We start from the raw sequence: 14,957 nt of genomic DNA, 5'->3' as shown, positions 1-14,957 counted from the left end.
TCAGACTCTTCAATGACTGAAAGACTTTTTTGAGAACCATGATCAGCCAAGGAATATAAATGCTCAGTGAATTGTTTTTACTGGCTTCATTTGTAAATGCATCAAAAGAAAAGCCCCTGCAGACATGGACTTGTTATTTTTTTTTTTAAGAATCCAGAACACCATCGCCCTGCTCAGACATCTGGAGACTGCAGGTTACCGTGCTAGTCAAGCCAAAGCCCAAATCTGCAAACAAGAAGTGACATATCTGGGCTTTATCATCAAGAAGAACACTCAACTTTTAGCTGCCAGCAGGACCCAGGCAATCAATTGTATACCCCAGCCCCGGAACAAAAAGAATTATGAGTTTTCCTGGGCATGGCAGGGTACTGCCAGATCTGGATCCTGAACTACGCCGCCCTGACACAGTCCCTCTATGAACTCTTGAAACAGAAAGTCCCTGAATCCGGGACCCTAGACTGGACATCTAAAGCAAAAGAGAGCCTCCAGAATCTTAAATCAGCCCTTACCAGTCCACCCGCTCTAGGACTACCTGATATCAGCAAGCCCTTCCACCTCTATGTAGACGAAAAGAAGGGCACAGCCGTGGGCGTTCTGACCCAGAGAGTGGGTTCGTGGAATCGGCCTGTAGCATACCTAAGCAAGAATACTGATCATGTGAGCAGAGGTTGGCCAGGATGTCTCCGATGTATCGCTGCCGCATGCCTGCCCTTAATTGAAGCCATTAAACTTACCTATGGACAGCACATAGAAATCACTGCCTCGCACTCCATGAAAGCCCTGCTGGAAACCCACGGACCAAAGTGGATGACCAACTACGCCTACTGCTTTAAAGGTCCAAGGGAATTCCAGTTGGATTCATTGGAGCCGAGCAAAATTAGCCGCACCCGAGAGATGGCAGGCCACAAAAGCCGCGGGCCTAAAGCTCACCCTGAGGAAACAGCCCTCACCGCTGGACGCGACGGGAGAAGACTCCTCGGGACCGGCAACCGAGGGAGCGAAATAACTGGGGGCGCTGCATCCCCTCTCAACCTGGAAAGAAGAGGTGGACACCGCCCGAAGCACGTTTTGCCTATTTTGCTCTTCCTGCTGACCCTGAGCATATCATCCCAGAAGTCAAAACTTGATCTCTGCTCCTCTTGTATACAAACAGTGAAACTGCATAACCAAATCAAACAGACTTTTATATATCAGAGTAAATTGCAGTGTACTGAGACCAAAACGTCTTGCACTTTCCGTAATGTTTCTTTCTCAGCATGTTCTCTGAATGACAAAGTCACATGTTTTGATCCCAGAGAAAATCCTGTTAAATGGCACCTAGAGGTCAGAGATGCTAACCAGCAAGGTACACTATTGCAGAAAATACCCCTTAGAACCCCAAATTCTCCAGCTTCTGTGATCATAGACCCTTGTAAGATCTCCCACTGGCCAGATCAGTGTGGGGATCTCAGTTGGGAGAAAACATACATGCACGAAGACAAATATATATGCCCCTCCACAGACCCGATGCAGACTACCATCCCCAAACAAGCCAATTGCGGTAACAGCTGTCCTTATTAGAACTGTGTATGGTGGGCCACTTATCCAACAACACCCCCCCTTAGTAAAATCCACGCCTCTTTAACCAAAGTGCCAGTCCTCAGTAACTGCAAAGCACAACAGTGCAACTTAGTGAATTTTACCGTTTTTAACCCACAAAAGTTCGTGACCACTTTTGGGAACCAATTCGGGCTCCGCATTCATGGACGGGGAGCAGATCCCCTAGGGCGGATTTATCTGAAGCTCACCCAGTTTGTAGAAACAGGCCACACCATACAAGAGCACTTCTTCCAAGACTTTAGAAAGAAGTCGAACAGCCTTTTGAAGTGCCAGAGATAGCGCGCAACCTTTTTGTCACTTTTGCAGAAACTGTCGCTGCGACTCTGAATGTATCTAATTGTTATGTATGCGGAGGAACCAACCTAGGAGACCAATGGCCTTAGGAAGCCCAAGAATACAATGTCAGCCAGCCGTATAATAAGACCACTGACCCCAATCCCCATAGTCAGTGGATGCTGACAAACACCCTAATTGGAAGGCGGTGCATCCAAAGAATATCTTCCGGGGGTCCCAAGATCGGAGAAACCCCGTGTCAGACCATTACCATGCTGAACCAAACTATCTTGTCCTATTGACCAAATCAAACCGTCATACCTCCTAATCGCCCATGGCCAAGCTCACTTCAGGCCAGGGCTTAGGCTCATGGTTCAATTAGTTTGGTGGGCTAAAAGAGATGATCAGTATTGTTGTTATAAGAATTATGTTATGCTTGCTGTTACCCTGTCTTATGCCAATGATTATACAAAGTTTGAAGGACATGATAGAGCAAATTGCAGATAAACGTACTGCAGTGCATCTAATGGCCTTGCAGGATTACAGGCCAGTCCCTGTCAATGATGACAATCTAGGATAATGATAGCACTCTGTGCCTTCGCTAAGAGTGTATCAAAGGGGGGAATGTGAGGGAACTGGCTGTCATTTCCGGTTATGACCTTAATGAAGGCCGTGTTCTTTGCGCATGCCTGAAGTCCGAGGCAGACATTCCTACCGAACAGGTTTGAACCGGTTGTGCTATGCTGCCAAGATGCGCACGCAATTCCTTTGTGTAAAAGTGTGGGCGTTTCCTCTGCATGAGGGGCGTGTATAAAAAGCCCCTCCTCCCAGTCCCCAGGGCAGCTGCCCGTGGACTCATCCCGGGCTGCTGTTTCGCTAGCGAATAAAGCTATCTGTTTGGACAAGAACTTTGGTGTGGACTCCGGTTTCTCCGTGTGGGCTCCAGTTTTTCCGTAACAGAGCTTCAGCTATTGGGTGATATAAAAATGCAATAAATAAATACAATAAATACATTTTAAAGCTCCCAAATTCTTCTCTGGATTGGATCAAAATCAACTTTCAACTGGTTATAAAAAAGCAGGCAAAGCTTACAATCGTTGTTTTGCTTTTATCTTGTATGTCTTCAGATCATATATAGAATTCACTGCTGATCTATGCTGTTGACAGTATAAAGATCAACACGTATACCTAACTGATTCAAGATAGCTTTTAACACAATATATGACATAATCTAAAGAGCAAAATCATAGGAAATATGGTTCGGATATGCCAATTATTAAGTCATTAAACAGGAATGATTCAGATTTAATAGAAGGCTCTATAACTGATGTTAACTGCTAAACAAGCTGGGATATGTCACCATAGTATGGTGGAGGGATTTTGTAAAGGAGAAGCCATATGCTTCAAATTTCTGTGTCACATAGGATATCCTTAATGATCAAACCAACATTAAGGGTGTACACCTGGAAGTAATTCAATTAATATCAATGGGATGAATCCAAACTCAGTCATACTTAGAACAGACCCATTGGAATCAATGGGATATAAGTTAGCCATGGCTGATTTAAGACCCATTGATTTCAGTGTAGGGTGGCCACTTACACATTGCCCCAAAAGAGGACAAATGAGGATACAGATTTGCATAAAATGAGCATACACTAATTTATAGATAGAGTAGCACATTTAGAAATCATGTCTATAATTTAAATAGAGACCCAATACAACTAGTTGACCTGTATACCTACTCAGTCTGCTGACTAGGGTGGTAACCTTCCACCATAGGGGGACGTACCCAAACTTGGAAGATATGGTGGTGAATACAGTAAACCCAACCCACTGAGACAGCCTTCCCCAACATGGCACCCTCCAGATATGTTGGGACTACAACTCTTAGAAATCCCATGGACATGCTGGGTGGGGATTATGGGAGTTGCAGTCCCAACACATCTGAAGCAGTACCAGGTTAGAGAAAATTGGACTGGGGTGGCCATTTATGCATCGTGTAAGAGGCCAAAAGAGGACACCGATTTGCATACAAATTGTTTCTGCTAATTATTATGTATAGATGCACATTTAGGGGAAAAGTACTATGATTTAAATGGAAATACAATATATCACAACATTGTGGGGAGGGGGGAGACTGTGACTGGATCACCCATGGGTCTGCTCTCTAGATGCTACCTGTTGATGGGCAACCCTGCCGCTCTACCTTCTTAGGGTTCCTTTTCTTTAACCCAGACTTGGACTGGACAGCTCTTCAAATAGAGTATGCTGTAGGACACATGGCTTCCTTACTTCTACTCAAAGCCTGATTAAATCTGGATCCAGCCTAATGAACTTTGCAAGTAAATGCGTTTAGGTTTGGTATTAGGTGTACACTTTTGATAGTGGTTTTTCCTTGATAAGCAACAAAGCAGAAGAAATCAAAGGTGACCCGCTTACAATAAATATCATACAAGCACACTCAAAATGCATTTCCCTTCCTTCGTTATAACCATAGGGGTATCAAGCTTCAGTAAGAAGGCAAATAATCAAAATACAATGTCAATAGTTGCCCCAGGTTCAGATGAGATAACTGAGATCCGCTGCCTGGGGGTGCTTCCCCATTCATTTTGATGGAGAGATCTGCTCTGCTCACTCCTTTGGACATGTAGACTGGCTGCCTCCATTGAACTGAAGTGTTAATATACAGAACTGCATCACACTAGAACAAAATGGGCTTGTCTCTGTCGGTAAAGTTCAGTCCATTCACGATATCTAGCAGGGCTTGAGCAAAATACTTGAATTAAACACATAGTGCCAGTTGTCCTCCTCGCAAGTAGCAACATTTCCTTCGCTTGCAAGATCAGTGCTAAATGTCTTCAAGAAAGAAGGCAGCAGGCAGAGCCCATTGGGAATATCCCCTGAGCAAACCCCACTGAAATGAAAGCTTGCTGAAGTGCAGAGTGTTGCACTGTACCCAGTCCCTCTTGGGTACTAGCTGGAGAACTCTAAGTAAACTTTACATTTGCTTCAGGGAAATCATGAAAGTCTTTAGATGGTTGCACTGCATCAGCTAAAACAAAACCAAAGCTAAAAGAAAGGATACATATGTTTGAAAGACATTGCATTTCAAATCTCCATAGCCTCTGGCTAGTCAGAGGATTAATTAGCATGAAATTTATTTGTGTCAATACATAAAAATGAGGGATTTGAGTTTCCAAAAAGTATGCATTAAGGAGGAAAAATTGCAATTTGGGGGGCAAATAAACAGGGTTATTCACTGTTTGACTGGGGTCATCCTTTCACACTGGGGTCCTTGACCAATGCAGAGGCATTGCTCTCCTGCGATGTGCTAGCAATGGAATTAAAATTCAGTGCTGCAGCTAAGTTTTGACCCTGGACCTAATGCTCTTACAGGCACCTTTAGACATCCATGTGTATTACTTCAGTTGTGAAACACACAACCAACATTTCTGTTCTCCACCCTCCAATGCCATTCTATGCTTCTATAATTCAGGTACATAGAGTGAAACAAAAAGGAAAAAAATGTCGAAGCCTGATTATTTAAAAAAAATATTCTGAAGACATGCAGTTTTGCATTTTAAACCCATGTAAATCATAGCACCATCATGAGTACAGGAATAAAATAGTTTCTTCTGCTTCCCTGATGCTAGAAAGGGATAATACGTAGTATGGATTACTGCAATGTGTTATACAAGGGGAGACCTTTGAAAACAGTCCGGAAACTTCAGCAGGTCCAAAATAGGGCAGTAAGACAATGAACAGGGACTGGGCCAATGTGACTATGTTATGCCAGCACCTTCTTTCAACTGCACTGGCTATCAGTCAATTTCTGGACCCAATTCAAAGCGCTGGTACTAACATTCAAAGCCCAGAATGGCTTGGGCCAGGCTACCTGAAGGGTCATCTCCTCCCATGTACACCTGCTCAGACGCGAAGATCAGCTTCAGCAGTCCTTCTCCAGGAGCCCCTGCCAAAGGAAATGAGGTGAGTGGCTTCTAAGAAGAGGGCCTTTTCTGCTGTGGCACCCTGACTGTGGAATGAGCTCCTCAGAGAGGCTCACCTGGAGTCTACCTTATGCTTATTTCGCACCAGGTAAAGACCTCTTTATTCTCCCAGGCATTTTAGTTTTTCAGTTAGTTTTATAGTTGGTATTGTATTTTACACTTTTGCATCCTGCTAGCTTCTGTTTGGTTATTTTTATTTTTATAAGCTTTTCTTTTGTATTTCATTGTATTTTATTGTCTTGTATTTTATGGTTCTAATTGTTGTGAACTACCCAGAGAGCTTCGGCTGTTGGACGCTATTAAAGTAAAAACAATAACTGTGCACCTACCCACCTGGCTGCCTCCTGGCTACAAGGTGTTTTTCAAAATAAGAAGAAAGGATGCTGTGCTAAGCAGTGTAAGCCCCAGCAGGCACAGGCTTATCACTGCCCCCATCATCACTTGCTGCTCTCTAGGTGGACATTGGGGTGAGTGGGGCTGTGGGCACTGGAAACTGTCCCCAAGATCCAGCCCTACCTGCACCCCTGGTAAATCTGAGTCCACCTGACACTTAATATATAGCTCTATATTCTCCATGAAAATCCTTCAATTACCTGTTATCAGGCACAAGATCTTAAGAACGGTTACTCAGAAATAAGTTCTGTTCAGTTCAATACCTAGAAAGTAAGCTTAGGATTACAGCCTTCAGGCAGCCAAGTTCTCCCTGTCTGGAGCATTTTTAAGTGAATCCTCCTGCTTCTCCCGATAACAGGACATTTCATTAATCATTTCTTGAAGTACTTCTCTTCCAGCTTAGTTCAGGAAATGACTTATTCAAGGGCTGATAGCTGGGAGATTCAGGAGCACCCAATGGGGAAATTTGAGTGGTGTCTTTAGAGTGTGGTGTGCACATAGTGGAAGTATATTAATCAATACTGATAATAAAGAAAGTTCAAGAGTGATTGTGTGAGAAAAAGGAAAGCGCGAATGTGAATGAGTGACCGGATTGTATGAAAGGTTTCAAAAAGGTTTTTAAATGTTGTTATTTGAAACAAAGCTTATGAACTTTTAAAAATAAATTTTAATTGTTTTGTTTTTAAACTACTACAAAAATCCCATGTGTTTGTTTGGCATTTATCATCTTAAGTTTACACATATAACACCCACTCTGACAATCATTCACCTAAGCAGATATAACTCACAGCACATTATTATATACATTAAAATCCTTCTCCATTTTAAACCCCTTTCTCCACATAGTTTGGAGGAAGGTGGGCTTTATCCCTTGCCTCAGGCATATCAAGTGGTGGTGCTTGGCTTGAGCACGGAGTAGCCTCGGCCGGGTCTGGTGTTCAGAGCCTGTGTCGCCTCATAAGAAATTGTGGCAGATATGAGGTCTGGTGTTCAGAGCCTGTGTCGTGGCATGAGTAGTATCCAATGTTAGTGCTATATAGAGTAGACCCATTGGAATGAATGGGACTTGGGTTCATCACGACTAACTTAAGATTCATTCATTTCAGTGGGTCTGCTCCACGTTAGGACTAACGTTGGATATTACCCCTTTACTGAAATTGGCTCTTGCCTTCGTTGTTTCCTGCATTCATTCCTGCTATTACTTTAAAATCAGCCATTATTTTCTTCATTTTAAACATATTATTTCTTTTAGCAGCATAATTGCACTTCAGTGTAAAAAAAAAAAGTTGTTTTTTTGTTTTGTTTTTTTAATGAGAACAAACCCTGTATATTTATGCTTTAACACAGATACAAAATAAGGGTGGTAAGTTTTTTAAAAATAAAATAAATGAATTGAATTATTGGGGAAAGCACTACATAGCAGATCATGGCAATGGAACCAGGAAACTACAAAACCCCAAATTAAATAAGCTAATGATCTGCATCCCATTCATGACATCTGAAATCTGCTTCTGACACAGCTGCCTGACAATGGTAGGACCTGTCTTTGTATTTACAGGTCTTAACACTGCAGTAGTGCCTCCTGATACTTGTGTTGTATGTATTGTTGGTATATGTTTGTATAATTGTGAATGGTCATTTTGTGAATGGACCAATTGTGAATGGTCATCACTGAAGAAGTCCCTAGGTCGAAACGTGTTTGGTATTAGTAAAGTGTTTGTAGGTAAAGATAGTTTTTAAATGTTACAATATTGTGTTTTTATTGACCCAATATATATCATGTATTTGTTTCCATTGATATATATATATATATATATATATATATATATATATATATATATATATATATATATATAAAATAATTGTTACCCGCCTCTCCCTCTGGATTGAGGCGGGGTACAACACAATTAAAAACAACATAAAATACATAAAATTAATTCAAACATTTAAAACCAGTGCATCATTAAAAGCAGCACACCATTAAAAAGGCATCTTAAAATTCAGCTTGGTATATGTTTTAACTAGACTAACAAATTAATTTTTTTTATTACTATTGTTATTACTATCGTTACTAGCGTATAAATTGTCATCAGTGTACCTTCTGTTGTATTTGCAAGGGGTTGGGAGAAATTTCCTGTTCTGTTTATGCTCCAGTGTCAGTGGGGCCTTGGATAGTGGAGCCACCAGCCTCCACTGAACAGAATGCTGTCCATCTCATTGTGTATGTTTATGGTGTAAATATTGCCACAGCCATATTTTGAGCTTTATCTTAGCATAAGCGAAGCCATGTTGGTACTGGAGTTGAACTGTTCATAAAACAAATCTTGTGCATGGTCTTGTGCTTGGTGCAGAAATAACATTCACACTGGGTGAACTTTGAAACGGCTGACTGCTAAGCCAGTTCCTCTTACAGGACAGACAGGAAGAGCTGGCTTAACCACAGAAAATACAGGAATCAGTGGTCAGCTAACTTTCCTATTGAGTCGTACTTTGCGCATGCTCAGTCGTTTATGCTTACATGACCAGAACTTGCTAATAAAACAGCTGGCACACCCAGCAAGAGTCAAAAAGATGCTCCTTGGCAAAGGCACATCTTTTCTCCGTTGCAACGTTTTCCTTTCTATCAATAAAGGTGTTGAAACCTGGACAGTGTCTTCGTAACGTTTGGGCCACAACAATACGCATCTTTCAATGTAATAGTATTCACAAAAGTAGATATCTGTTGATCAAAAGCCATGCAACACTACATGTTTCCCTAACGGCATCAGTTATTTAAGACAGCCATTAAAAACCAATAATATTACCCTAATGAAGTAAAACTTTAGGGAGTGAGAACGGAGCTCTGAAGATAAGTTACCATCAGGCTATTGAACAGATGCCTTTTCCCAGTAATGGGATTAAGGGACTAAAATAGTGCCAGCGACTTCTGTCACATGCATTACAATTGTAGCAAACATATATATCATAATCCAGACAAATACAAAGGATTTGCCACCAAAAAAAAAAAAAATAGTGTGTATGGGGAGGGGGGAGTGTAACAAGCAAAGTTGTAGCAGCCCGTTCTGAGGTTTCCAACCATGCCTAGAATTGAAGGAACTGACAGGACATTATCTAAGACACCATCCATGAGATAGGTTCAACTTTGATTACTTGGGAAAGCTAAATAGAAAGGTCTCCCTATTTACAGAAAGAGGTGATTGAGCAGTAGGATTCCAGTATTAATTATTCAGATTTATTTATTTGTTTGTTTATTTATTACATTTTTATACTGCCCAACAGCCTAGGCTCTCTGGGCAGTTACAGCTAAAACCATAGTATAACAACAATCCAGATTAAGACGTTAAAGAGCACCTAAAACCAGAATAAATTATAGTCCAGGGAAGGCTTCCCTAAAAATATATGTTTTTAGCAGACATTTAAAAGATATGATTTCGCTGGCTATAATGTGTAAACTAGGGGGCTGTTTTTACGGCTGAATCATTCTGTCCACTGCTATCATGATTTTAATTTTTTTTTTTACTAAAATCTAACCCCTTACACTGGCAAATGATCATTTAGGGTGTGGGGCTGGAGCTTCTTTCAGCCCGAAGAGAATGTCTTGGAAGCCACATTTCAGTGGTGGGTAGAGACAGAGCAAAAGGTAGAGTCAGAGTCAATACCAGCATATTGCAGCTTAAAGCTCTGACTGCCACTAAGACTGCGTTCAGACAACACGATAGTCAACGGTGGGGTAACAATCAACTCAACAGATAATAATCCCCACACAACATGATAATAATCAACCATGTATGGATTAGGATCAGCATTGAGTTGACTATTATTCCGCACTGAGTTGACTTACTCATCCCCTGCCCTCCCCCCTCAGTCTACCCGCTAGTATCCCATCAGCCATTGCTGCTGAAAATCTATCCTGCCAGCTGGACTAGAGCAGCAGCCAACACTTTGAATGCTCTTGCCTTGTGACTCTGTGACTGACAAAATAACCAACGGTAGCTGAGAAATAACCATCAATGCCCTCCATGCAACATGATAACCAATGGTGGTTCAAATAGCCAACTCTGCACAGTGTTGGTTATTTGCATTGGTTATTTCAGCCAAATAACCAACCACTGGTTAAAAAAAAATCCCTCCAGACAACACTGCAGGTTAAATAACCAACCGTTGACTACCACCATAGGTTCTTGTGTTGTCTGAACCCAGTCTAAGCCTCAGGAGAGGCATTTCAACCTTTTAGACAATGAATAATCCAGAGTTCACAAACAAACAACAAAACATGAGTTCTCTTCCTGAGTTGTTCATGGAAAACAAGCCATTGTTAAACCATAGTGCAGGGTTTGCACTCAGCAAGTAACAACACATGATTCAACAACAAACAACAAGTCAAGGACAACCCGTACTCAATCCATACTCTGGGTTGTCTTTACATGGAAAGCAGGTCAGTAAGACATCTGAATTAAATGCTGAATATTCAGTCAGAGAGTAGCTTCCCAAACTTTGCTAAGTTAAGCTTTGCAATGGAAATCCATAATAGCCTCGGGGAAGGCAGGTACCCTTTCCTCTTTTGAATCCTCTGTGCTCTGTACAGGAAGCCAACCGTACAGAATGCATGGTGTGGGCTAGTCTTACTTTGCTCCCTTTCTGCCAGGCGAGCCAGCAGGGACCTGTACAAGCAGAAATAACCTCCCTGCCCAGCTTTCCAGACTGTGGAGGTCAGAAACCTTAAAATCCCTCAAATCAGGCTCATCTTGACCTGCCTAATACAGCCCTTACTCCAGCAACTGGCTTGGCACTTAGTCATTCAGAAAATCTGGGCCCTGGCACTCAGACTGTTCCATTAGGGCTGTGGTAATTGACTGTGATCTTTCCCTGAGTGGCAAATTTGGGTCACTCCCTTGTACCGAGAGGCATCCGTGGCAAATAAGGCAGGCAGAAAGATGGGGGGGAAAAGGAAAAGCTCCTATGCGTACCTTGGCTTTGCGGAAACGGTAGACCACCAGCATGCCGATGAAGGCCAACAGCATACAGAGAGTTTGGAATGAGATGATAGCAAGCCGTAAATACTTGTCCTCCTGTGCATAGCAGGGAGCACCATCTGTACAGTAAGAACAACCTTCCCTGCAGGGGAAGCAGGCATAGACTTCCTCAGACAGCTCATCTCCAGAAAAATGGCCCTCTGCATCCTTTCCTAAAAGTATCAAATACAGAGGAAGAAAGATCATCGTATAGTTCAAGCAATGAAGGTGGGAGAGGGGCTTACCTTCCCAGTGATCCCATTTCACCCTCCCATTTATTTATTTTATTTAAATGTTTACTTTTTTAAAAAAAAAAACCACATTATTTTTAGATCATCTTTAAAGGAAGAAGACCCACGGGGTGGCATTCAAGATAAAAACATTACAGAAGTATGCGAATAGAAATAAAAGGACAAGTAAATACTCGATAAAGTACTATAATAACACACAACATGCCCATTTACAGAACTGTCTGTCTGTGGCTTTGAGGCATAGCTGTCATTTGTGAAATAGAAACAATCATATGATGCATAGAATAATAGAATAATAGAGTTGGAAGGTGCCTACAAGGCCATTGAGTCCAACCCCCTGCTCATTGCAGGAATCTACCTTAAAGCATACCTGACAGATGGCTGTTCAGCTGCCTCATGAATGCCTCTAGTGTGGAAGAACCCACAACCTCCCTAGGCTCTGCGCTTGAGGCAGTGGTGGCATCAGGGAAAGACTTTGGGGAGGTGGGCATCCAAGGCTGACATCTGACCCTTTGGGGCAGAAGAATGGATGGTAGTGGGCCCCAGATGCAGCAAGGCAAGGGTATCACATTCGTAAGTATGTGAAGCACTACGTATTACCACCTAAAGAGGGTGGGGCGCCTCCGAGAATAAGTCCAGAGTCAAAAATTACTTGGGGCCCAATCCTATCTGGGTGCGCATCAGCTTCTGAACTGGGAGGCGGATGGGCATTCTATGCAGAATAGGAGGCGCGTAGATGAGATAGTCACCTTGGCAGTTCTCGTGCTCTTCATTTTTGCTAGAAGGCCGTCTTTGCCCATCTAGCTGGGGCTCTACAGAAGGGGAGGGAAGAGTGCTGAAGAGAGGTGGGGATAGTTCATATCCCCGCTTCCCCAGTCCCCTCCCTGCCCACAGAACAACCCCCTTTTCCTCCTCTCTCAGGTCATTTTGGTGAGCTCAGGGAAGCAGCCGAGGTGGTTCTCTCTGTGCAGGCTGCAAGGGGGAGGTGGTGGAGAATGTGGACTCCTGAGTCTGAGGTCGGAGTGCTGACTCCAACCTTGGATCCAGGAATCTGAACTATCCTATGCCCCCTCCCCCAGACTGTTTAGGGTCCATAGGATTGCTCTCTTAACTGCACCTCTGGCTTTGAAAGCCTTTGTTTGTTTCTTTGCTCCCAACCCTTTTTTCAAGGTGGACAGGGACTATGTGATGGCTACTTTGAAACACCACTTGGAAAAAAACTGAGAGTTATCCCCATAATTGGTTGCTGTCAAACTAAATGAATGGCAGCTAAATGCAGGAATTGTCTCCATCAAAAAGCATTACACTTGAGATAATATTTTGCCTGTCATGCTAGATTTCGGACAACCCCATGCAAATCGTCACCTGTTGTTGAGGTTAAGGGTATTTGAGGATTTTTGTTTGGTCCATGTTTTTAAGTGAATTGATTTGCATTTCCTGGACTAATACATGGATTGGGACCCATTTATCCCTCTGGTTTACACCCTTCCCCAATTTTACAATACAGTTCTCGGCTCAAAAAGCATAAACAAACGAATATAAACTGTGTAATTTACAATAAAATGGGTTCAAAAATGTATATTTGGGTGTTGGGGGGAGAATATAGTCATATTTTAATGTGAATTTCCATGTGTGTTTTTAAATTGTAGATTGATGAAGAAACAGGATGGAATAGATTTATAAATAAACAGATGCTAAATTGGCACAGATAGGAAAATGCATTCTTAGCTGTAGTTACGTGAAGAATATGCGTGTTTGGCCTGGCCCTCAGCCTGGGAATGGGAAGGACGCATTACGGCCTACTTCAGACATTTGCATTTGTTTGTTTAACATTTTTGAGGCACAATCCTATGCATGTTTAGACAGAAAAAAATCCTACAACTACCAACATCCCCCAGCCAGCTGGGAGTTGTAGGACTTTTTTTCCGGTCTAAACATGCAGTGGATTGCAGCCTTAGAGATATAATTTGACCCAACAGTAAGCTCCTACTCTAATTCTAAACACTTACACCCATTCAAGAATTTATTGGGATCAAAAGGTCGTACCGCTTAACGGACCAGGTTTATCCAATTAAATTATCTCCTGCCCTCTTTAATGCCTTGGTTCAGGGCTGAGGAAATGTTTCCCAGCAAGGACTGCATTCCTTGGGAGGTAATGCTAAGGTCCCAATATAGATCAGGGGCCCAGTGCCTAATTTAAAGTAAAAAATAAATAAAAGATGCTGCAGCTCAGCACACATTTAAGGTAATGTCTATTTTGTCTGTGTGAGGATTTTGTTTTCTTACGTGAAATGGAGTGTGTGGGTAGCGGGAGCTAAGCCCTGCCCCCCCCCTTGCCTTATCTCACTGTGCTCCATTACTTCCTACATTTTTCCCCCTGCCCACATCACTCCAGATATTTAGGGTGGACGCTTATGAATTGCCAAAAAAAGAAGACATGCGTCATGAAAAAAACGACAAGAGAGAGCACTGATTTGCATATGATTTGCATATGTTAATTTATATGCATAGATATAAATTTAGGCATTATTATTTTAATTTAAATAGAAATGCAGCCCATCCCACCATGATGCAAAAAAACTCAACCAGGTGACCTATATGACTGCCTGAATGGGGCAGCTCTTCAAACAGAGGGTGCCTTCAAACGGAGGTCAGTCCTCTGTTAAAAAAAAAGAAGGGCCCAGGGCTCCCTGATCTGGGAGAAAATTGCATGCAGCAACAAAGTGCGAAAGTTAAGGTAAGAGGTTTGGTTTTACTTCACTCTGTACACTGGATTTAATCTAAGCATAGATACTCCAACACCCACCAACTCCATCTGGTTTTAAATGTGAGCAGGGCAGATATGTGCATAAATGAATCTACTTTGATCCCAAAATCAAGCATAAAATCCCTGCTCTTTACAAAGAATGTGGGTGAGGAAGATTTGGATAAAACACTGTTCCTTATCCAAATGAGACGGAACTAGTGTAAAATATTTTACTCTGGATCTAGTAATTAGAATTCTATATGTGTGAGAAAGAAGGTGCCCACCGTTTCCTTCTAAGCAGAGAATGTAGCAATCCTGAAGACACAAAACAAGTCTAACATATTTCATAGTAGTAGCCACACAAGCTGACCAGAGTTACTAGTCCTTTGACACTGATCAAGCAGATGCTGAATGCATTTTTGGTTGTTGCTCTTCTTTCTCAGTTACATTAAGTCTCCAACATACTTGGCTCGTTGGGCAGGATCCAATAGGGGCCTTGTGCACATGACCAGCCCTGCCGGTTGCTGCAACGTGGCTGTCAAGTAGCGCTGCTGCACGCAAGCTCTGAAATGAGCAAAAATGCTCGTTTCTAGAGAGGGGAGGTCATTTGGGCGCTTGCCCCTGGAAGCACTACATGATGGACGCAAGTGGTAGGGGCCACACACGGATGGCA

General features: G+C 42.4%; 1 protein-coding gene across 1 annotated transcript in view; it reads right to left on the bottom strand.

Moving 5' to 3' along the window:
* The window catches only part of GPR158 (G protein-coupled receptor 158), a 154,624-nt gene that overhangs the window by 57,092 nt on the left and 82,575 nt on the right, over window positions 1-14,957 (bottom strand). Inside the window, exon 4 of the mRNA XM_063127910.1 lies at window positions 11,243-11,460. Coding sequence (XP_062983980.1) covers window positions 11,243-11,460 — 218 coding nt within the window. The remainder of the gene's footprint in view (window positions 1-11,242; window positions 11,461-14,957) is intronic.

Source organism: Elgaria multicarinata, chromosome 1 (genome assembly GCF_023053635.1).
Source record: "Elgaria multicarinata webbii isolate HBS135686 ecotype San Diego chromosome 1, rElgMul1.1.pri, whole genome shotgun sequence".
Taxonomy (NCBI): domain Eukaryota; kingdom Metazoa; phylum Chordata; class Lepidosauria; order Squamata; family Anguidae; genus Elgaria; species Elgaria multicarinata.
Note: the sequence above shows the minus strand (reverse complement) of the source record. Positions and strands in the feature narration are given on the sequence as shown.